This window comes from Hemiscyllium ocellatum, chromosome 25 (assembly GCF_020745735.1).
Source record: "Hemiscyllium ocellatum isolate sHemOce1 chromosome 25, sHemOce1.pat.X.cur, whole genome shotgun sequence".
Classification (NCBI taxonomy): domain Eukaryota; kingdom Metazoa; phylum Chordata; class Chondrichthyes; order Orectolobiformes; family Hemiscylliidae; genus Hemiscyllium; species Hemiscyllium ocellatum.
The window spans coordinates 6,988,959-7,006,663 of NC_083425.1; the positions used below are offsets into that span (position 1 = coordinate 6,988,959).

A 17,705-nucleotide genomic window follows, 5' to 3' on the forward strand; every position below is an offset into this window, starting at 1 on the left:
AATGTGTTTGCGAGAATGAAAAGGTAGCCCTGAGAATAAAAAAAAAGACCTTGAAACAAAAAGGAAATATTTTCTGCTCTGTTAAGGAGGGTCAGAACTTGGAACGTTAACTCGTCTGTTGCATTCTATTTCCACAGTTACTAACTAATTTGTTGAGAATTCTGAGTACTTTATGTTTTTGATTCAGGTTCCAGGCATCTGCAGCTTTTGGCTGTTGGTTCCAAAATGCATGAACAAATTTTGGTCCAGGAAGGAGGCAATGAGATAGAGTTAAGTGACATTTGCAGGTCATGCTAGAAGCTGATCCTGCCTGGGTAGTCTGCGGCTGATGAACAGCAAGATCAAAGCCAGTCCTTTGGATACACTGTTGGTGTCTACGTGAGTAAATGAAGAGAAGTCATTGGCAGCCTTTATCAGTCCTGAACTGAGAACCACAAGAAGGCAGAGGTAAATAATATTTCAGTGAATCTCATGAGAAAGCTATCTGGCTCTGAAGTACTATCTGCCTGGCTAGATGTATGAAACTTGTTCTGATCCAATACAACAACAATCAGATAAGATGGTGCTCCCAACAACATTTGTAATGTAAGAGAAACACAAATGTGTTAAAAATCCCTTTGATTACCTTGATACTTCTATCATTATCTCTAATCAACAGCCTCTTCTCATCTGCACATCTTCCCACAGCTTCTTGGAGCTGTCTCTCTGCAGCCAGCTGCTGTCGGCTGTTCTCTTCCCTTAAGGATGTAATAGTAGTCTGAAGTTCAGCTACAGTCTGAAAAGAAAACAATAACTGAAAATCCCAGTTGCTTAAACATGACTATTTGCTTAGTTTGAAAATGCTTTGAAGCGTGATAATAGCTGTGAAAATATTTGAAACTGTATTTATCAGCTGCCAAATGCAGAGAATATTCAAACTTTCTCAGGATCTTTAATTGCCATGGAATTTTGTCTTAGGCACAGCAGATAAAAACAAGCATGTTGCTGCATTTTTGTTTGTCTACTGTGTTCCTTAATATTCTAGATCAACAGGTGTGACACGTATTAAGTTGGCCAAAAATGTAGATATTCATGCAGCACCATGATATTTTTCACTGGCTTTGGTCTGAGGAGAAATTGGTTAGCCTCATCACATAATAAAATTAGAACATATATGAAAATCAAATCGCTAAAATCTTAAAAGTTGTCAGGAATGTTAATGTATGAATATTTAACACACTTGTACCAAGTTTCTCTCTGTACTGCTTTAACAATGGCATTTTCCTATCTGTTAAGGACCCAACAACAGACCTTAATCCCAACTGCATTGGATAGCACTAGTACAATTCTTTTCTCCTTGTGCTCATCACAGAAAGTGTTGTTAGTGTATCCCATGTAAGCAATAAGCAAACCTAATTTGGTATGGATGAGGAGTAAAACCTACTCTACTTAGTTTGAAAGTTCACAATTTCCCATATTAGCAATTTCAGAGTCCCCCTCTCGGAGCAAAACTACTAATTTAGTACTAATTTGTGCCAAATTCTGAATAATTTTAAACTGAACTCACTAAAACGTGGGCAAAGAATGCTAACTTTATAATTTAGGATCCTTCTGCAATGGAAGGAGAGCTTTGTCATGTGCTCAGTGGGTTCAATTACTGTTTAATCTATAATATCAGATAAACAGAATCATAGAAATTTAAAAAAAAAACTCTGATGAGCTATTTCTTTTGACTTAGTACCTGGGAATGTGGGCAAAACATAAAATAACCTAGAAGATATCTCCAATTTCTGTATACCAGCTGACTATACAACAGCAGACCAATTGTTTGATAAGCATGCCAGGCAAGCTACAGTAGCTTTGTTCTAAATTAAATTAGTATCTGCGAAAGGACAATAGGTCTTTTTTTTTGTCTAACATTAGAGATGAAGATCAGTCTCAATTACTTATACAGATACTTCTTAATGGCCAGATAATTAGGGTACTAACATTTCTAACATGCATGTAGACAAAATGTTCATAGTAATTTTCTAATGGCTCATCTACTTTCGTCATGACCATGCGCCAAAGGCAAATGAGCCAACATAAGACATCTACTCATAGCTTGCATATTTAAGTTGTAGAAATGATTAGTATCTTAATTGTCTGACCTTTGAGAAGAACTAGCACAAGTAAGTGAGCTTGCTTCAACATTAAGGGTGAAGTCAAATCCTAACGGAATGGCACTGCTAGCTGGCTTTATGGAGTCTTCAACACAATAAACTTCATCAAATATCCAGTCAAAAGCTGCTGACAGATTAATATAGTTGATGAAATTAAATGTTTTGAAACAGCTTGGCTATTTACTTATAAAACTGCTAGTTACCTGCAGCATTTTCTACTTTTCTGAAATGACCTACCTGCACATAAACTTGACTAAAGGTTTTAGTCTGAAGATTAGCTGTGAAATATATATTGATAACTGAGTTATTGATTGCCCAACCAAAGGAAATGGAATTTCTCAATTCATTCTACCATCTATAATCTATATTCAATCATTCATTCTCTAAAAACTCTTCTTAATCTAAAATTATTCAATGAAATCTCCTCGTAACCTTCTCTTTCCTCATGGAAATAGTACTAGTATCTGATGGCTGACTTCACAAAGCAGTTTCCAATTCCTGAAAATATCCCAAAGAATCTACTTTGGAAACCCAAAACTTTAATACCCTTATCTTATTGTAGAGCATCTAAAACTATACATATATTTTTACTGCATTCTAATTATGCATTATGCAAACTTAATGTTTCTAATTCTCCATGACCCTATACAGAGGAACCTCGATTATCCAAATATCAATTATCCGAATATTGGATTATCCGTAGGAGACCTCAAGGTCCCAACAGAAACATTACATCAAAGACATGTTTCCAACACTGATCACGTCTTGTGTTTACAGTGATTAAAAGTGAACTCAGCTTACTGGAAAGCTGCCGAGAACAGTCCTGAACATTGATGGGAGCCCAGGCACTGCCTCCAAGTCACTGACTGCCCGCCCTTGTTCTCTGCCCCCGCACTTTCCCTGGAGTTCTGCATTGGGATGAACCCTAAACACCCCTTCCCCAGATAATCTCTTCATTATTGTTCTGTACAGGGCAAAGGTAGAACCTGTCAAAAAGTTGCAGTAAAAAGTTGTATGTGTGTCTGTGTCTGTATGTGCTATGTGGAGCCTCACACCCCCTCCGCACCCCTCTCTGCTCCATCCCCACAAAATAAAAGGCGGCAGCAGCAGCAGCAGCAGCAGCAGCAACAGTCTTGTTGTTGGTGTCCAGTCTGGCTACCCCGGACAGGGGCAGGGGTGGACGGGGGCATAGGGGGTTGCATGCGGTGTGCTGCTGCCTTGTCTCCTGAAGGGGGAGTGGACTTAACAGAAAACTCTGAACCCCAGAGGAAAGGCATCTAATCAATTAACCGAATAATCGATTATCTGAACAAAATAGTGCCCGCCCATCTCGTTCGGATAATTGAGGTTTCTCTGTAATCACAATAGACCTACAAAAGCTCTTGCGGAAGTCAGTAAAAGGGACGGAATTTCAAAATACAATGCAAATAGTTCAGGCATGTGAAAAAGCCTTTCACACATTGACACATCATGTCTGCATCAGCTCCCCAAAGAGTTATCCAGCTAGTCCCATTCTCCAGCCCTATCTCCATAGCCCTCTAATTTCATCATTTTCAAATTTATATCTAGCTCTTTTCTGAAATCTCCAAGATAATCTGCTTTCACCACTTTCCTAGGCAGCACATTCCAAATCCTAACAAATCTCTGAGTGAGGAAGGTTCTCCACATCTTGCTCCTAGTTTTCTTACTGACAGTTTTGAAATTGTGACCTCTAGTTACTGACATGCTGACTAATGGAAACAAAATATCCTACTTTACCCTGTCAAAATTGTTCATAATTTTGAACACTTCAATAAAATTAACTCTTAATCTTCTCTGCTCCAAGCCCAATTTCTTCAATCTTTCCTGGAAAAATGTTGGTTAATCAATTGAAAAGGAAATCTGGAAACTACTTTACAAAGACTGATCTAAGCTGAGTGAAAGAGGGTTTGTTAAAATATACCTTGTCAGTATTAATTGTATTCAGGGAGGGACCTTGGATAGTATCTACCTGCTGATGAATGCAACTCAAGGGCTAAAGTGATTTGTGTTGAAAATACTGTGGATTGCACATGGTGCCATCTTTGCATCCACTGAGTGTGATCCAAGTGCTTATAGTTGTGTAAGACATAACTTTGCTGGATCAACAACTTAAAAGTGAAATGAATCTATTAATTTGAAGAAGCATTTGCCTGTTAGTTCATGTTGAATTTACATTAGTTCTGATTCATGTTAAGCAATAGTTCAAAAAAATGGAATCTTGTGGGTAATTTCTTCATTTAGGGATCATTCAGTAAACTTGATTATTTTGATTCATGGTTTCATCACAGGAATTGTAACAAAGTATTTACTATTTATTTCTGTCATGTCCTTTATCCATCTACTTTTAGCTTTACTAAAGCCCCTTTTCAACATCCAAATGCATTTTCTAAGTTCGTCAACCTTTTTAGTTTTGTTAGCCTGAATTATTATCATGTGGCAACATTCGATTGCAGGTTTACTTTTAATCCAAGGACACTAATCTTTGATGAGCACCACACCTCCTTTTTACCTTACAGGAATACATAATTAAAACCCTTCAACACCATATTGCTCTCTATCCCTGTAATCTCTCGCAGCCAGTAAGTGCCTCCTTTCCATATTCCTAATTCTTTAAAACTCCAGCATTTTGTGCATGGTCTCTTCTTTATTCCAGTGGGCTGCTTTTTCTAGGATGATAGCGAGCTTCTGGAATGTTGTTGTAGATGCACACATCTAGAAAATTGGAGATTAATCTATCACACAACTGACTTCTGCCTTGTGGACAGGTTTTAGGGAGTGAGCAGGCAAATTACTCTGACCTACACTTGTAGTCACAGTATTGATATGATGAGTCTGTTTGAGGTCCTGGTCAATGTTGATCCAATGATGTTGGAGGATTCAGCTACGCTAATGCCAAAGTTATATTTCCCCTTGTTGGATATTATAATTGTCTGGGGCACCTATGTGGTGCTTTGTTACCTGAAAGTTAGCCTGAAAGTTATCCAGGTCTTCTGCATGCAAGCAAGGACTGCTTTAGTATCTAAGGGACTGCAAGTGGCATTGAATTCTATGCAGCCATCAGTGTACATTCCCACTTCTGACCTTATGCTGGAGGGAAGGTTATGATGAAGCAGCTGAAGATAGGCTTAGAACACTTTTCTGAGGAGCTCCTGAGGCATTATCCTGATCTGAGAAGACTTTTTTCCAAAATCCATCACTATCTTCCTTTAAGCTAGGTATGATTTCAAACAGCAAAGAATCTACCACTTGATTCCCACTGAGTTCAATTTTATTAAGGCTCCTGAATGCTGTACTTTGTTAAATTAATAGGCTTTGCATAAGCAGTTGGGAATGAACACATCCTGAGTGAGACAAAGTCAGAATTAGTGTGCATTTCTGGGAATTTAGAGCACAGGGAAAGATATACTTCTGCCATTTTTTCTGTGGTTTGTAGTTTGTCAGGAGTATAGTCTATAGTAATGAAAATCAGGGAATGAGCACCCTAGATATTAAGCATCTACCAAAAGGTTTAATTAAAAGTGGAAAATCATGGCAGGAGAGTTCACAGCTGTGGCATGCTCTTTCTGCTCCATGTGGGAGCCAGGCACATTTCAGTGGCCAGGAGCAGCATGTGTGCTGGAAGTGTTTCCCTTTGCAGATCCTGGAGACCAGGGCTTGGGAACTGCAGCAGCAGCTGGAGCTAATGTGAAGCTTTCATGAAGCAGAGACTATCATGGTTAGCACATCTAGGGAGGTGTAGGTTAAGACTCCACTGACAAGAAGGGAATAGGTGATCACGAGGCAGAAGAACAAATCTAGGCAGGCAGTGCAGGAATCCCCTATCTCTATTCCATTGCACAACGGATATACTGCTCTGGATACTGTTGAGGGAGATGGCCCTACAGGGGAAAGCAACAACAGCCAAATCTGTTGCACCACAGTTGGCTGTGCTGCACAGGGAGGAGTAAAAATGTAGGAATGCACAGATATAGGGGATTCAATTGTAAGGGCTACTGTGTCTCCATATTAGACTCCAGGATGGTATGATGCCTCCCTGTAGCTACGTTCAAAGATGTCTCAGAACAAATAAAGGAAATCCTGGAGGGGGAGGTTGAACAGCCAGTGATCATGATGCACATTGGTGCATATGTCATAGGTGCAAAAAGGAATGGTGTCCTAAGAGCAGAATATAGGGAGTTAGGAAGTAAGTTTAAAAATTAGGACCTCAAAGGTAATGATTTCAAGATTGCTACAAATGCCACATCTGCTGAGAGTACAAATAGCAGGATGAACACATGGCTGAAGAGATGGTACAAGGGGTAGGGTTTCAGATTCAGTTCTAGGGGAGGTGGGACCAGTACAAACTGGATGAGTTACAAATGGGTGGGACCAGGACTGATGTCCTAGGAGTAGTATTTGTTAGATTGGTTGAGGAGGCTTTAAAATAAAATAGCAGGGGGACGGGTATTAAGGAGTCAAAGGAATGGGAATCAAATACAAGATCAAAAGATAGAAAGGGAATAAGGAAACCAGCAAGTAGAGAAATCAAGGGCCAAATCAAACAAGGCTACAATGGAAAATAATGAGAATAACAAGTAATGCTAAAAGGCAGTCTTAAGGGCTTTGTGCCTTAATGAGTGGAACCTTCACAATAACTGACTGTAAAAGTTTCTTTGCATATGTGAACAGAAAAAGATTGGTGAAGATAAATGTAAATCTCTCAGTCAGATACAGGTGAATTCATAATAGGAAATAAACAAATGGCTGACCAACTAAATATATACTGTGGCTCTGTTTTCACAAAGGAGGACACAAAAGATACCAGAAATGTTAGGGAATACAGGGTTTAGTGAGAGGGAAGAACTGGTGGAAAGCAGTATTAGTAGTGAAATGGTTATTGATGGAATTTTGATGGGATTTGAAGGCAGATTAATCCCCAGGGCCTGACAGTCTACATCACAGAGTACTTAAGGAAGTGACCCCAGAAGTACTTGGTGGTCATCTTCCAGTTTCCAAAACTCTGAAACAGTTCCTACAGATTAGCAGATAGGTAATGTAATTGTTCAATTTAAAAAAGGAGACAGAGCAAAAACCGGAATGATAGACCAGTCAACCTGACACTGATAGTGGGGAAAAATGCTAGAGTCTATGATAAAAGATTTAGTAACTGAGCACTTGGAAAACAGTGGCAGTATCGAACAGAGTCAGCATGGATTTACGAAAGGGAAATCATGCTTGACAAATTTACTGGAATTCTTCAAGGATGTAACTCAGCGTCGTTGAAGGGGTGCCACTGGATGTGTTTTATTTGACCCTTCAGAAGGCTTTCAACAAAGTCCCACATTAGAGATTAGCATTTAAAACTAAAGAACATGGGATTGGGGTAATGTATTGAAATGGACAGAAAATTGCTTGGCAGGCAGGAAACAAAGTAGAGAGTAAATGGGTTTTTTTTCCAAATGGCAGCAAGTGACGAATGAGGTAATGCAGGGATCAGTGCTAGAACCCCAGCTATTTACAAATTATATGTGTGTTTTAGCTGAACGAATTAAATATAATGTCTCCAAATGTGTAAATGGATGAAAGTTGGGTGGGAGGCTGAGCTGAGAGGAGGATGCAGAAACGCTTTCGTGTGATTTGGATAAGCTGAGTCACTGGATAAATGCATGGCAAAAACAGTAAATGTGGATGAATGTGAGGGAATCCATTTTGGGAACAAAAACACTTAGGCAGATTATTATCTGAATGGCTATGGATTGAGAGAGGAAAATATGTAATGAGAACTGGGTGTTTTTGTACACCAGTCACTGAAAGTGAGAATGCAGGTGCAGCAGACAGTCAATAAAGCAAATAGTATGTTGGCCTTCATAGCAAGAGGATTTGAATATAGAAGCAGGGCTATCTTGTTGCAATGATAAGGAGTCTTGGTGAGATCACATGTGGAATATTGTGTACAGTTTTGGTCTCATTATGGTATGTTCTTGCTAGAGAGGCTGAAATAACTCCACAGAAGTCAATATCCTGTCACCGAGTCATCTTTTATTTACACATGAAGAGTCTTTTACACTGACCCAGCTCCCTCAGAGCCAGTTCTCAGAGTGAACAGGATGTATTATTTTTAAACTTTTTTTTTCTGTTTTCTTCTTTTTTATTTCTCTCTCTTTCTAAACCCCCACACTACCGCCTAACTGCAGTTGTGCTTATTTTTCTCCAGCACCCATGGTGTGTGCAGGTGTGAGACACAGTGAGACACACAAAGTGCATGAATCTTTATTCAATTTCCACCACCAGGAATACAGGAAAACACCCGAGTGGCCAGTGACAAGCAGTGCCCTTCACATCAAAGGGCAATGCTGTGTGATCAGACAGTGAAGAGGGCAGGGACTAAATCAAAATAGAGTTGGAGGGGGAAATAACATTCCTGTTCTTATCTGTCAGCCAGGGCTCCCTGATTGGACCAGATTATCAGCCCCAATCAGGGAACTTATATTCCACGAGGTCCATCTGGTTGACCTCATTACAATCACTAGATCCCTCCCCCTCTGAACTTGAGGACAAAGGCTGGTTTGTTTTTTTTTGTAGGTCCTCCAGGGTCAGATTCCTATAGTACTGCCTCTGATGTGGGTGGTGTATAATGCACAATAGCCTGCCTCTTGAGCCTGCAGCATTTCGGAAGAAATTCAATTTCTTCCTCAGGCAGCAGAGGCACCGAGGCAGCAACATCCACTACGTCCATCTCAAATTCCAAGGTATCTTCAACACTTTATGGAGAGGGACAACCCACAGATTCTGGAACCGTTGGAAAGGCTGCCAAGAAGCTGGGTACATTTAGGTCTCATCTAATTTGTGAGTTTGCAGCTTTCATGTGGTCCATGTGCTTGTTCAAGACTGTCACACCAACCTGAACTTTATACATCACTGGTCCTGATTTGTTGTCAACCATACCCATGGCCTCTTACCCATACAGGGCCATTCCCCATGGTTCCTACACCAAACATCATCCCCTGAAATAAGCTGTCTCTCTGGTGTAGCAGAGACTTATGTCTGGTATTGGCATTCTTGATGATGTTTCTTCCCCCTTCCCATGTCTGGGAAGATCAAATTTAACCTGGTATGGAGTCTTCTCCCCATTAGCAAATCTGCTGGAGCTCTCCCTGTAGTTGCAATAGAGTACAAAGAAAATTACAGCACAGGAACAGGTCCTTCAGCCCTCCAAGCCTGCACCGATCCAGATCCTCTATCTAAACATATTGTCTGTTTTCCAAGGATCTGTATCCCTCTGCTCCCTGCCCATTCATGTATCTGTCTACATAATTCTTAAATGACGCTATTGTCTCCGCCTCCGCCACCTATGCTGGCAACGCATTCTAGGTACCCACCACCCTCTGCATAAAGAATTTTCCATGCATATTTCCCTTAAACTTTTCTCCTCTCAACTTGAACTCATGACCGCTAGTAACTGAGTCCCCCACTCTGGGAAAAGCTTCTTGCTATCCACCCTTTCCAGATGTATCATGATTTTGTAGACTTCAATCAGCTCTCCCTTCAACCTCTGTCCTTCTAATGAAAATAATTCTAATCTACTCAACCTCTCTTCATAGCTACATCCTCCATACCAGGCAACATCCTGGTGATCCTCCTTTGTACCCTCTCCGAAGCATCCACACCAATTTGGTAATGTAGCGATAAGAACTGTACGCAGTATTCCAAATGTGGCCGAACCAAAGTCTTATACAACTGTAACATGACCTGCCAACTCTTGTATTCAATATCCAGTCCGATGAAGGAAAGCATGCCGGATGCCTTCTTGGCCACTCTATTGACCTGCGTTGCCACCTTCAAGGTACAGTGGACCTGAGCACCCAGATCTTCTGTATATCAATTTTCCCCAGGGCTTTTCCATTTACCGTATAGTTTGCTCTAGAATTGGATCTTCCAAAATGCATCATCTTGCATTTGCCCAGATAGAACTCCATCTGTCATTGCTCCACTCAACTCTCCAATCTATCTATATTCTGCTTCATTCTCTGACAGTCCCCTTCCTTCAGATCACTTTTGTACATCACAAACAACAGTGGTCCCAACATGGATCCCTGTGGAACACCACTGGTCACAGTTCTTCATTTTGAGAAACTCCCTTCCATTACTATTCTTTGTCTCCTGCTGCCCAGCCAGTTCTCTATCCATCTAGCTAGTACACCCTTTACCCCATGTGACTTCACTTTCTCCATCAGCTGACCATGGAGAACCTTATCAAACACTTTATTGAGGTCAGAGTCGAGAGTGTGGTGCTGGGAAAGCACAGCCGGTCAGGCAGCATCCAAGGAGCAGGAGAATCAACATTTCGGGCATAAGCCTTTCATCAGGAATGAGGCTTGTGGGTCGGGGCTGAGAGATAAATGGGAGGGGGCTGGGGTTGAGTCCAAGTAGATGACATCTACAGCCTTTCCTTCATCAATCAACTTTGTCATTTCCTCAAAGAATTCTACTAAGTTGATAAGACATGACCTTCCCTACACAAAACCATGCTGCCTGTCACTGATAAGCCCATTTTCTTCCAAATGTAAATAGATCCTATCCCTCGGTATCTTTTCCAGCAGCTTCCCTACCACTGATGTCAGGCTCACCAATCTATAATTACCTAGATTATCCTTGCTACCCTTCTTAAACGAGAGGACAACATTAGCAATTCTCCAGTCCTCTGGAACCCCATCCGTGTTCAAGGATGCTACGAAGATATCTGTTAAGGCTCCAGCTATTTCTTCTCTTGCTTCCCTTAGTAACCTGAGATAGATCCTACCTGGACCAGGGGACGTTCCACCTTAATGCCTTTCAGATTACCTAACACTTCCTCCCTCCTATGCCGACTTGAGAAATCAAACATTTATCCCTAACCCAAACATCGGTCATGGCCCTCTCATTGGTGAATACCAATGCAAAGTACTCATTAAGAATCTCACCCATTTTCTCTGACTCCACGCATAACTTTCCTCTTTTGAAATTGAGTGGCCAGCCCTTCCTCTAGTTACCCTTTTGCTCCTTATATACAAATAAAAGGCTTTGCAATTTTCCTTAACCCTGTTTGCTAAATATATTTCATGACCCCTTTTAGCCCTCTTAATTCCTTGTTTCAGATTAGTCCTACTTTCACGATATTCTTCCAAAGCTTCGTCTGTTTTCAGTCATCTAGACCATATTCAGTTACGAGGGGTCACTACTTCAAAGTGAGAGGGGAAAGGTTTAGGGAAGATATGCATGGAAAGTTCTTTATGCAGGTGAGTGCCTGGAAAGCACTGCGAGCAGGGGTGGTAGAGGTGGGCACATAGCGTCATTTAAGATGTGTCTAGACAGATATATGAATGGGTAGGGAGCAAAGGGATACAGACCCTTAGAAAATAGGTGACAGGTTTAGATAGAAGATTGGGATTGGCGCAGGCTTGGATGTCCGAAGGGACTGTTCCTGTGCTGTAATTTTCTTTGTTCTTATGTATGCTTCCTTTTTCCACTTAGCTCGTCTCACAATTTCACCTGTCATCCATGGTTCCCTAACGTTGCCATTTCTATCCCTCATTTTCACAGAGACATGTCTGTCCTGTGCTCTAATCCACGTCTCTTTAATAGCTTCCCACGTATCAAATGTGGATTTAACCTCAAACAGCTGCTCTCAATCCACATTCCCAGCTCCTGGTATTTACATACTGCCCTGTAAAACCCTCCTGGATGCTACATCATGCCCCTTGCATGAAGGGTGGTCCTATTATCAACAAGAACTAGGAAAGTTTAGTATCTAGTGAAACTGTAGTCTGTTTCTTTAAGCCTGCCTTTAAAGTTTAGACTGCTGTTTCCGCCAGACCATTGGATGATGGATGTTACAGAGCTATTCATATATGTTGAATACCATTTGACTTTAGGAAATACTCAAATTCTCTGCTGATAAATGATGGCCCATTACCTGTGACCAACCCTTCTGTGTTTTGATAGTCCATGTTTTGCAAAAGATGCATGCAGTTTGATGCATTAGCTCTATGCATGTCCCAATACTTTTTGTGGGCTCCCACAATGACTAAGAACATGAACCCATGAAAGGACATGCGTACTTGACATGTAAGCAAGTCCAGGTTTTACCTGGCTATTCACACAAATGTGAGGGAGCTGCTGGTCGTAATTCTTGTTCTTGCTAGCATTTTAGGCACTGCCCCACCAATGTGACTATGTTAGCATCCAATGTTAGCATTGACCTTTGCTTGGGACAATCACTCTTACTCCCCATAATAATGTACTGTCCTCTCCTTTGTACAGTCATACAGCATGGAAACAGACCATTCAACTGAACTAGTCTACACTGATCATGTTTCCAAATAAACTAGTTCCAACTGCTCATATCCCTCTCAACGTTTCCTATTCATGCACTGATCCAAATATCTTTTAAATGTTGTAACTGTACCTACCTCCACCACTTCCTCCAGCAGTTACCACTGACCACTGTCCGTGTAAAGGAATTTGCCCCCATGTCTTTTTTAAAACTTTGCCCTCTCATCTTAAAAATATGCCCCCTAGTTTTGAACTCACCCACCGGAAAATATCCTTGCTAGCCAACTTATCTATGCCACTCATGATTTTTATACACTTCTATAGGGTCACCCCTCAACCTCCTGTGTTCCACTGGAAAGAAAAGCGCCAGCTTATCCAGCCTATTCGTATCACTGAAATCTCCATTTCCGGCAACATCCTGGTAAATCTTTTCTGAGCCTTCTCCAATTTGATGATATCCTTCCTATAACAGGGTGACCAGAATTGTACACAGTATTCCAGACGAGGCCTCATCAGCAGTCCAGTACAGCCTCAATGTGACATTCAAACTTCTATACTCCAATGTTTGAGTAATGAATTCAAACATGCACCTTCTTAACCACCCCACCAAAAATGTGATGCAAATTTCTAAGAATTATGTACCTGAACCCTTAGGCCTCTCTGTTTGCCCTGTAAGTCCTGTTCTTGTTTGTTTTACTAAAATGCAATACTTCACATTTATCCAAATTAAGCACCATCTGCTACTTCTCAAGCCATTGACCCAATTGATCTAGATCTCCTTGTAATCTTAGACAACCTACTTCACTATCCACTACCACCAACTTTAGCATCACCCACAAGCTGACGAACCATGCCTCCTACACTTTTCATCCAAACTGTTTGTATAAATGATAAACAGATTGTACCGATCCTTGTGGAACTCCACTAGTCACAGGTCTCCAGTCTGAGAAACATCCCTCCACCTCCAGGCTCCTAATATCAAACCACTTTTGTATCCAATTAGCAAGCTCACCCTGAATCCCAAGTGATCTAACTTTAATAATTAGTCTACCATGCGGAACTTTGTTAAAGATTTTACTAAAGTCCAAGTAAACAAATCTACTATTCTGCCCTCAATCTTTTTGGCTACTTTCTCAAAAAACTCAACCAAGTTTGAGTGATGCAAGTTCCCTCGCACAAAACCGTACTGACAATCCCTAATTGGTCTTTGCCTCTCCAAATTCTAGATGGTGAAAGGAAAGGCTGGTAGGTACAGGGAATGCTGGATGACTAAATTGAGGGTTTGGTTAAGAAAAAGAAGGAAGTATATGTAAGATATAGACAGGATAGATCGAATGAATCCTTAGAAGAGTACAAAGGAAGTAGCAGTATACTTAAAAGGGAAATCAGAGGGCAAATGGGGGACATGAGATAGCTTTGGCAAACAGAATTAAAGAGAATCCAAAGAGTTTTCACAAATACATTAAGGACAAAAGAGTAACTAGGGAGAGAATAGGGCCCCTCAAAGATCAGCAAGGTGGCGTTTGTGTGGAGCCACAGAAAATGGGGGAGATACTAAATGAATATTTTGCATCAGTATTTACTGTGGAAAACGATATGGAAGTTATAGACTGTAAGGAAATAAATGGTGACATCTTGCAAAATGTCCTCATTACAAAGGAGGATGTACTGGATGTTTTGAAATGCATAAAAATGGATAAATCCCCAAGACCTGATCAGGTGTACCCTAGAACTCTGTGGGAAGCTAGAGAAGTGATTGCTGGGCCTCTTGCTGAGACATTTGTATCATCGATAGTCACAGATGAGGTGCCGGAAGACTGGAAGTTGGTTAATGTGGTGCCACTGTTTAAGAAGGGTGGTAAGGACAAGCCAGAGAAGTAATGACCAGTGAGCCTGATGTCGGTGGTGGGCAAGTTGTTGGAGGGAATCCTGAGGGACAGGATGTACATTTATTCGGAAAGGCAAGGACTGATTAGGGATAGTCAACATGGCTTGTGCGTGGGAAATCATGTCTCAAAAACTTGATTGCGTTTTTTGGAGAAGTAACAAAGAGGATTGATAAGGGCAGAGTCATAGATGTGATCTATATGGACTTCAGCAAGGCGTTCAATAAGGTTCCCCATGGGAGATTGATTAGCAAGGTTAGATCTCACGGAATACAGGGAGAACTAGCCATTTGGATACAGAAGTGGCTCAAAGGTAGAAGACAGAGGGTGGTGGTGGGGGGAATTGCTTTTCAGACTGGAGGTCTGTGACCAGTGGAGTGCCACAAGGATCGGTGCTGGGTCCTCTACTTTTTGTTATTTACATAAATGATTTGGATGCGAGCATAAGAGGTACAGTTAGTAAGTTTGCAGTTGACACCAAAATTGGAGGTGTAGTGGACAGCGAAGAGGGTTACCTCAGATTACAACAGGATCTTGACCAGATGGGCCAATGGGCTGAGAAGTGGAAGATGAAATTTAATTCAGATAAATGCAAGGTGGTGCAGTTTGGGAAAGCAAATCTAAGCAGGACTTATACACTTAATGGTAAGGTCCTAGGGAGTGTTGCTGAACAAAGAGACCTTGGAGTAGGTTCATAGCTCCTTGAAAGTAAAGTTGCAGGTAGATAGGATAGTGAAGGCGGAGTTTGGTGTACTTTCCTTTATTGGTCAGTATTGAGTATAGGAGTTGGGAGGTCATGTTGCGGCTGTACAGGACATTGGTTAGGCCACTGTTGGAATACTGTGTGCAATTCTAGTCTCCTTCATATCAGAAAGATGTTGTGAAACTTGAAAGCGTTCAGAAAAGATTAACAAAGATGTTGCCAGAGTTGGAGGATTTGAGCTATAGGGAGAGGCTGAACAGGCTGGGGCTGTTTTCCCTGGAGTGTTGGAGGCTGAGGAGTGACCTTATAGAGGTTTACAAAATTATGAGGGGCATGGATAGGGTAAATAGGCAAAGTCTTTTCCCTGGGGTCGGTGAGTCCAGGACTAGAGGGCATAGGTTTAGGGTGAGAGGGGAAAGATATAAAGGAGACCTATAGGGAAACTTTTTTCTGACAGAGGGTGGTGCGTGTATGGAATGAGCTGCCAGAGGAAGTGGTGGAGGCTGGTACAATTGCAACATTTAAGAGGCATTTGGGTGGATATATGAATAAGAAAGGTTTGGAGGGATATGGGCCAGGTGCTGGCAGGTGAGACTAGATTGGGTTGGGTTGGGATATCTGGTTGGCATGGACGGGTTGGACTGAAGGGTCTGTTTCCATGCTGTACATCTATGTGACTCTATGACTCTATAATTAGATGAAGCTGGGTTGAAATATTCCTTAACTAAATCTGACAATTCTTGAAAGGTTTTAGTATCTGATGCCTCAGGAAAAGTTAGAGCCCCAGTAACCAAACAAGCTGCGGGTCCACAAGCTGTCAGAAGAATCCCCCCAAATGTCATTTGCCCAGAAAGAAATAATACAATCCTTCCACTAGGCCCAGTCCTCAATGGCAGGATGGAATAAGTCAAGCCTTCCACATAACGGCATGATGCCAACAATGCTTATCCCAACTCAAAAACAACTTTTGTGAGTGAGATTCTTCAGGAGCGTGCTTTTCTCTTATTGCTGTTGAAATAATTCTACAGAGGCTGGTATCCCATCACCAAGTCCTCCTTTATTTACACATGGAGAGTTTTTGACACAAATGCAGCTCCCTCAGTGCCAGCCCTCAGAGTGAACAGGTTGTCTAACACTCCTATTCTTTCTTTTTGCAAAGACACCAACAAAAATCAGTCTCTTCTCTTTAAAGAGCAGAGTCCTTCACTCCACACTGATCCAGTTCTTTCAGAGGCAACTCTCAGAATGAACAGGATGTTGACACTCCTGTTGTTTTCTTATTATACCCACACACTATCGCCTAACTGAACACTCCTCTTCTTATCTGTTGGCCAGGGCTCCCTGAATGGACCAGCTTAAAAGTCTCAATCATTGAACTCGTATTCTATGAGGTCCACCTGGCTGACCTTGACACAATCAGGACAGAGGCAGTGCAGCGAAGGTTCACCAGATGATTCCTGAGATGGTGTTACTGACATATAAGGAGAAGCTGAATCCGTTCGGATTATATTCCCTGGGAGTTGAGGAGAATGAGGAGGAATCTTATAGAAATCGATAGAAGGATTAGACAGGGTAGATACAGTAAGGACGTTCCCAATGACCTGGGAGTTTGGAACTAGGGCTCATAGTCAAATGGTACTGGATAAACCATTTTGGACTGAAATGTGGAGAAATTTCTTCAACCAGAGAGTGGTAAGCCTGTGGAATTCAGTACCATAGAAAGTAGTTGAGGCCAAAACAGTGTATGATATCAAGAAAGAGTTCGAGAAAGTACTTGGGGCTAAAGGGATCAAAAGATTTGTGGGAAAAGCAGAACTGGCTATTGAGTTGGATGTTCAGTCATGATATGAATGGATTACGGTGTAAGCTCTACATTGGTGAGACCAAATGTAAACTAAGGGGATGTTTTGCCGAGTATGTCAGCCGGGCCTACAAGGGCCAACATGACCTCCCAGTCACTGCCTACTCCTGCTGCGATTTTCTTTTGTTTCAATGCCTCAGTGTCCAGGACAAACAGGAGGCTGGAAGAACACAGCAAGCCAGGCAGCATCAGGAGGTGGAGAAATCAACGTTACTTCAGGACAGGGGCTGGGGGTGAGAGGTGCTGCAGATAAAGGGGTGGTGGTGGACGAGGGTTTTGGGTGTGGAGAGGGACGGAGTGGTGATTTAGTGATAGGTGAACACAGGTAGAGGGTATGGCCTGGTTGATCAATGGGAGGAATGAATTCGGTTGGTGTCTGGAAGAGTTAGCAAGTGGAATACTGGGGGGGGTAGGAATCGAGTTGGGGGGGAAGGAAGGGTACATTTTCAGAAATTAGAGAATTCAATGTTGAGTCCTCGGGGCTGTTTCTCTAATTTGCGGTCTGATTCACTGTGGCAAGGGAGGAGGCCGAGGATGGTCATGTTGGAGAGAGAATGGGTGGTGACCGAGCCCGACTGAGACACTTGGCAAAACGTGCCCTAAGTTTATGTTAGTCTCACCAATGTACAGAAGACCACAATGGGAGCACCAGATTCAATAAACAAGGTAGGAGGAGAGGCAGGTGAACCTCTGTCTTTCCTGGAAGGACCGTTTGGGACCCTGGATGGAGGTGAAAGGGGTGGTATGCCAGCAGGTTTTGCACCTGTTACGGTTGCAGGGGAAGGTACCTGGGGGTTGGGGGT

At 41.9% G+C, this 17,705-nt stretch overlaps 1 protein-coding gene across 4 annotated transcripts in view; it reads right to left on the reverse strand.

The window, feature by feature from the left end:
• Nucleotides 1-17,705, reverse strand: part of cep112 (centrosomal protein 112) — a 572,452-nt gene that overhangs the window by 88,367 nt on the left and 466,380 nt on the right. For all 4 annotated transcript variants that reach the window (XM_060844726.1, XM_060844724.1, XM_060844725.1 and 1 more), the window contains one exon: nucleotides 626-775. In XM_060844726.1, the coding sequence (XP_060700709.1) occupies nucleotides 626-775 (150 nt within the window). The remainder of the gene's footprint in view (nucleotides 1-625; nucleotides 776-17,705) is intronic.